This window comes from Mus caroli, chromosome 2 (assembly GCF_900094665.2).
Source record: "Mus caroli chromosome 2, CAROLI_EIJ_v1.1, whole genome shotgun sequence".
Lineage (NCBI taxonomy): Eukaryota > Metazoa > Chordata > Mammalia > Rodentia > Muridae > Mus > Mus caroli.
In genome coordinates, this window is record NC_034571.1 from 139350628 (window position 1) to 139356707 (window position 6080).

Consider the following 6080-nt stretch of genomic DNA (forward strand, 5'->3'; position numbering starts at 1 on the left):
GAGAGAGAGAGAGAGAGAGAGAGAGAGAGAGAGAGAGAGAGAGAGAGAGAGACTGACTCTGTGTCATGGGGCCTAGGCGGGGCAAGCGCCCTCTGAAGCCATCAAAGACAGGGTGGCTTTTTTCCCCCTCCTCCATCCTCCTCCCCAATAGATATAGCACGAATTTTTAATGCGTCTTCCTTTCACAGACAACAATACAGGGTTTGAAAGCCGGACACAATTTGGGTTTTGTGCGGGTCCCTCCTCGCGCTCCCTCGGCCCAGCTGGCCATATGGAATCCAGCATGGAGTCCGCGGATCACAAAGGGACCCAGTGACAGGCTCAACAAAACCCCAAGGAGACTTCTGCCTGACTCCGGGATTCACTGCCCGTGATAAGCGCGCTGAATGGTGCGGGTGGGGGGCTGGGGGGGCTTCTCTCTCTTCCCCTCTCTGTCCCCTGCGATCCTTTCTCTGTCCCTTTTTAATATGCACGCCTCTAACATCTCCAGCTCCCAGCTTTCCCATTGTGCGGTTTTGTGCGGCCCTCTGTAGATTGGGCGAAGATAGACTGCCGAAGCGGACCCTGAGCGGGGTGCGCTCCCAGGGCGCTAGGGTTAGGGCCACACAGGGCTCCACGGGCGCTTTTATTGACTCCTTGGGGACCCGAGGACAGAGAACTCCTGAGGACTCCTGAGCGGACATACTGAGAGTGCAGGCCTATGGGCCCTGGAAACCTGCAAGAGTTTGGGCCTTAACACTCCCATGACGGTCTGAGAGCGCTTGTGAGTGTTTGTGGCAGAAAGCCTGGACCCTGAACACCCAATACTCACCCTTCCTGCACTGCCCACCAGACCTCCGGACAACCACAGAGGCCCGGAGCTAAGGAGAAGTTGCACTTAGGCTAGAGAGGATTGGCTCCAGGGCAGGTTGGACATCTGCCTTTTGTATTGCACAGCAAACATAGGCAGTGAATTCTCTAGCTTTTACAAACAGCAAAACAAAACCCCACAGTTTCCAAGCTTGTGCATAGAACAAAGGGAGACTTTTCAGTATTTAGGGAAAACTGTCCCCTTCCCAGGGCTGATGGGAAAGGACCTGTAGGGGGGTATTAGAAAGACTCCAATTGCCATCAGTGATGGGGTGTGTGTGCACAAGGCAGAATATAGTGTAATCACGTCCCTTCGTGTGTTGTCCCAATTTAGTCACAAGGATAATCATGTTTGCTTTAGATATTGAATTAAATCTGATCACCAACTGGACGGGAGAAAGAGCGAGGGAATCATCTGGAATGACTCCCTTTGCCCAGCCGGCTGCCTCCTTACCTTCTAGCCTCACCTCAACGCTGGAGCTCTGGAGGACCATAGACACTAGATCCAAATAGACTGACTTTCAACCTCCTGGCATCTTAGAGATTGCTGGGCTCTGATTCATGAAGCCATGGTGAGACAGAACAGAAAGGCTTGTGCCCGCTGAGATGCAGGACCATGTGTGCTCCAGGCTCAAGCGACAAAAGCTCAGTTCGCAGTGGAGGAAGGAAAGATTGCCACCTCAGTGTGCTCATGCCCGTCCTCCTACCGGAGCCCTGGTGGCAGGAGTTCCACTCAACCCCAAGCTTGTACTTTCTAACCATCTACCCAGAGCCATGACCAAGAAACCAAGAACTATCCAGCTCCATCGGATCGGGTTCCAGGCCAGAGGGATGGACAAGATGGGGCATCAGTAATGAGAAGACTTCATTGCCTAGGATCCCCAGTCGCTCTACTTCCCTGGCTCTTGGGACTAAAGAGTTTGGAGGAAGGTGCCAGATCTGGTTCGGGCACCCAGGGCTCAGCCAGTTTCTAGAGACAGGCAAAGCCTCAGAAACCTTAGAGGTCAACTAGGCCTCAACTTGGTACGCAGATATTGAGAAAGTGGTGCAAAGAGAAAGCCATCAGACTCAATCTCAGACACTCCCCCCCCCAGTCCCCTTAGCCAGAGGTAAATTAAACTTAACAAAGTGATAGCCATCAAGTGTAGTGGTTTCAACAGCTTTTCAGGCTGAAGGAGCCACTCATAGATTTGGGCGAGTGAGGGGGGCTTGCTTTCCTTGTTTGGCGTTACCCAAAGTCACTTTCCCTCCCCCTGTTGGGGATTCAGAGAGTGCACAGAAGCCGGAGAGCGCCAGGGCCAACAAGGACTTTGGACCACTGGCAAGCAGGCTGAAGGCCAAGCTGCTCTGGTCCTGCACTGAATCGTTTGGGTCAGCCTGCTTGAGGCCTATCCCGAGCACTCCTCCACTGTCTGGGTAACCCCGCGGCCACTGGGCTGCTAGAGGAAAGGCCAGTACTAGCCCAGAATACAGCCAGCCCTAGGCTCCAGATTTAAGGTTGACCGCCCCTTCCAATTAGGCCCGGAGGGAAACTAACAAATTCAAGAACTGGGCTTGGTTTTGTGTCTGTTTTTTTTTTTAAACACAGGATTTTTATTAAAATTCTTATTTAAAAAAATCGAAAGCTTTCAGCGCCCGGCGCTCTTGGGGAACCACGTGAAACTGCTGAGTTCCAAGCTCCGATGCTCAGGAGAAAAGGGGGCCCGGGGGGTGCGCTCCCTACACATATTTTCCTTTTTCATAGTTGAAAAATGTTTGCACTGAACAAATTAAAAATAAAATAGAAATTAAAAAAAAACCCGATGCAACTCAAACTTGACCCACCGAAAACAAACGACAAAGAGAGGCAGGCCCGATGGGGATACAGGCCCATCCAGAACGTCATTTGGCAACGATCACTAGCGATATTTACAACGAAGAGCGAAATTTGCCACCAGTTGTCAGAACGTGTACATGGCCATAAATATTTAGCATTTTCTTATAAAAAAAGAAATCCTCTATATTTTAAAGTGTTCTCCACTTGCTTTTAGAAGGCTGACAATATCGCTACTCACACAAACATAGTTTACAAAATTCACGAAAGCAGTGCGGGGGTGGGAGGTGGGGTGGGGGTGGGGGCTGGCTGGTCCTTTCTCTTTTCAAGTGACAACGTTAACGTTGGGATGGTTTGGTCCCCTCAGGGAGAGAGAGGCAAAGAAGCGAAGCTGCACAAACATTCTGTAAACACGGCTTAGAGTTCTATCCTCTCCAAAAGTTCAAAGGGGAGAGCGATGGGGCAGAGTCAATGGAATCTGCCACTCGGGGAGGCACAGGCAACCTCCCTGTGCCTCCTCAACTGAGTCGAGAGTCAGACTCGACTCTATAATAATAATTATAATAATAATAACAACAACCGTGGTAAGGATCGAGTCCTCCTCGCCACCGGCGCCGCTGGGGTGGGGCCAGGGCCTAAGGCCTCCAGTCTTGGAGGGGCGGCGCTCACCAAGTCCACTGCTGGGCCTGGACCAGGGGGTGTGCTGTCGGGTACTGGGGGGTGCTGGCCGAGCTGTACTGGGCGTTGTACTGCATGTGCTGCAGCGACTGCGCGCTGTAGGCGGAAAAGGGGATGCCTGCCTGGAAGGTGGCGGCTGCCAGGTCCTGGGCTTTGAGCGCGTGGCACGGTTTGCCGTCCCTGACCAAGACCGGCACTGCCACACGGCGCGGCGAGGGCAGAGGCGTCACCTCCATACCTTTCTCCGCCCGGGCACGTTTCATCTTGTAGCGATGGTTCTGGAACCAGATCTTGACCTGTGTCGGCGTGAGACGGATGAGGCTGGCCAGGTGCTCGCGCTCGGGCGCCGACAGGTACCGCTGCTGCCGGAAGCGCCGCTCCAGCTCGTAGGTCTGCGCTTTGGAGAAGAGCACTCGGCGCTTCCGCTTCTTGCCTGCGTCCCCCCCGCCGCCCTGGGTCTCCTTGTCATTGTCCGGTGACTCGTCAGCCGAGGGCTCTGGGGACTTGGAGCTCGAGTCTTGGGGGGGAGCGCTGGCCGCCAGCCCGTGCACTGGGGGGGGGGGGGGAAGAGAAGCGCATCAGGCGGCTGGAGGCCAAGTGCCACCTGGGTCACCCGGAGTCCCAGGGCTCTTCCGTGGGCCCTTGGCCCACTGGACCAGCCTAGACCCGCTGCCTTTGCAGCAATCCCCGCCCGAGGAAGCCGTCGGGGTCCGCTAAGGTTCAGAGGAGAGTCTGCGCAGCGGGGGCTCTGAGGCATAAGTTTCTAGGGGTTCCCACTATTCAGGAGAATTTAGTGCGAAGCAGAGTGTGGACGGTCATTGAGGGTTAAGGGCTCTGGACCCTTAAACAGTTTCCTCTTTGGAGAGACGTGGGCAGATTTTTAAAAGGAAAACCTCACAATCCCAGCATTGATGGGCTTGGCGGGGTAAAGCAGGTTTGGGGGGCTTTCGCTTTTGCTTTCGGGCTTTCTGGACGGACACACACACCCGCCGCTGCACGCACCACATAGTTTTTCTTTTTCTTTTACAATCATGCAGGGGCAGGGATGAGCTATTATACCCCAAGCCTCCTCCACCCTCTACTGCTAGCCGGACCCTAACCAGGGATCCCTGCTCCAGAAAGCAAAGCCAAGTCCTCTGGGCCATCTGAGTCCAGGGTACTCCGGCCAGAGCCATAAGTCCGGTTGACATCTCTAGCCAGCTCTTAGAAAGCGTCTCTCTTGTCCTTTGCTTTAATTTCTCCCGTAGAAAATATATGACATCAGGGACTGGGAAGGGATGCCTATCGAGGAGGGAAAAGGGCATACTAAGCAAATGTTTCAAAATCTAGGGATCCGGGATGGGACTTGGACATTAAATGGCTTCTTCCCCTAAACTCCCAGCGTCCACCCGGGTTACTGCCTTAGCAATGGAGGCAGCCACAGCCGTTGAGGCCAAGTTTCGCTACTTACGGGAGTATTGGAGGCCCTCGGTGCTGGCCAGCCAGCGAGTGTAGGGGTTGTCGCTGCTGTCGTAGAAAGGACTCTTAAGGGGCAGGCTCTGCACAGCGTCCAGGGCGCCCTGCCCCAGCGGCCCGGCCCTCTTGGCGGGCTCCGGCCCTTCGCTCTCCTCCTCTGGCCCTTCGGCCACCGAACCGTCTTCATCGTTGGTGTCCGGAAGGTCCAAGATGTCCTTGACTGAAAACCCCGTCTTTGTGTTGGTCAGCGACATGGTTCCGGACCCCGCAATTTATGCCACAAAGTTGTAGCCTCACTTGGTCAATTCGTGGCTCTCCCCAGCCCCAGCGGGCGGGGGAGGGGGGTTTAAGGAAAGGAATGGGGGGAGGGATGGGGGATGGGTTTTAATTATTGGGATAATTATTATTTAAAATGAGAGGACACTGTGGGGGGAAAAGGGAAAGGGGAAAAATAATAAAGCCCACCCGATGCCTCTCTCTTCTCGGAAAGCACGCAGAAATGTAGGCTGTGACTGGCGGCCTGCGCGCCCAGCGCCGCGCGGCCTCAGTTTGTAACTCCAGGAGAGGTGCCAAGGTGCCGTCAGCTCCGGCTCCGGCGGCCGCTCCGCGCGCGGTGGCGGCTGGTGGCGAGGAAAAAATGGGCCATTGCCTGAGCGATCAGTCCATATAAGGCTGGGCTCCACTCACGAACCTGGGGAGGGGGGATGGGGAGAAAAAGGGAGGGAGGAAAAGAGGGAGGGGGTCGAGGGAGCGAGAGAGGGGTGAAAAAAAAGGGGGGAAGAGACATTAAAACCGCAAAGGTTGGCCACGTGTGGGCGGGTCTTGGGAGTCAAGTGGATGAAGACAGTATTTGCAGATGTGAAATTGTGGGTTTTGGGGAGCTCTGCGCTCCCAGCCAACGGCCCTCTAGAGCAAGATGAGAGGTGTAACGTGTCAATTAATTGCAAAGATGGGGAGAGCTTTTTTTCTCCCTCAGTATTTACATACAAAGGACCACCGCGTCGCTCGCGAGTCCACACACTTGAAAGAGCCGTTTTAACAAATTGCATCTTAAGGGGGGGGGGGGGGGGGGGGGGGAGAAAGAAAACAAAACAGAAAGGAGGGGGGCAAAGAATCCTTTTTAACATTCACAGGTTTCTACCTCTCCACGTCCCGTGCACAAGCCCCCCTTCAGCCCCCCAACTAGCCAGAAAATTAGCGATTTGTGGTGCCTTTGGAAAAGGGGGAGGGGGTGAAGCCTGAGCCGCTGAAATCTCTCCTTCCCATCGCTGGTGGTTCCCTAAAC

The 6080-nt window shown here is 54.6% G+C and overlaps 1 protein-coding gene across 2 annotated transcripts in view; it reads right to left on the reverse strand.

Annotated features, from left to right (window-relative positions):
* Nkx2-2 (NK2 homeobox 2) overlaps positions 1-5433 on the reverse strand; it is an 8547-nt gene extending 3114 nt beyond the window's left edge. The window contains exons 1-2 of one of the 2 annotated variants that reach the window (XM_021155884.1): positions 4791-5433; positions 3579-3890 (exon numbers count right to left, since the gene is read on the reverse strand). In XM_021155884.1, coding sequence (XP_021011543.1) covers positions 3579-3890; positions 4791-5049 — 571 coding nt within the window. In that variant the 5' untranslated portion in view covers positions 5050-5433. Of the gene's footprint in view, positions 1-2413; positions 3891-4790 lie in introns of those variants that run through there. The other variant, XM_021155883.1, reaches the window with a different exon arrangement.
* Between the last annotated feature and the right edge of the window lie 647 nt (positions 5434-6080).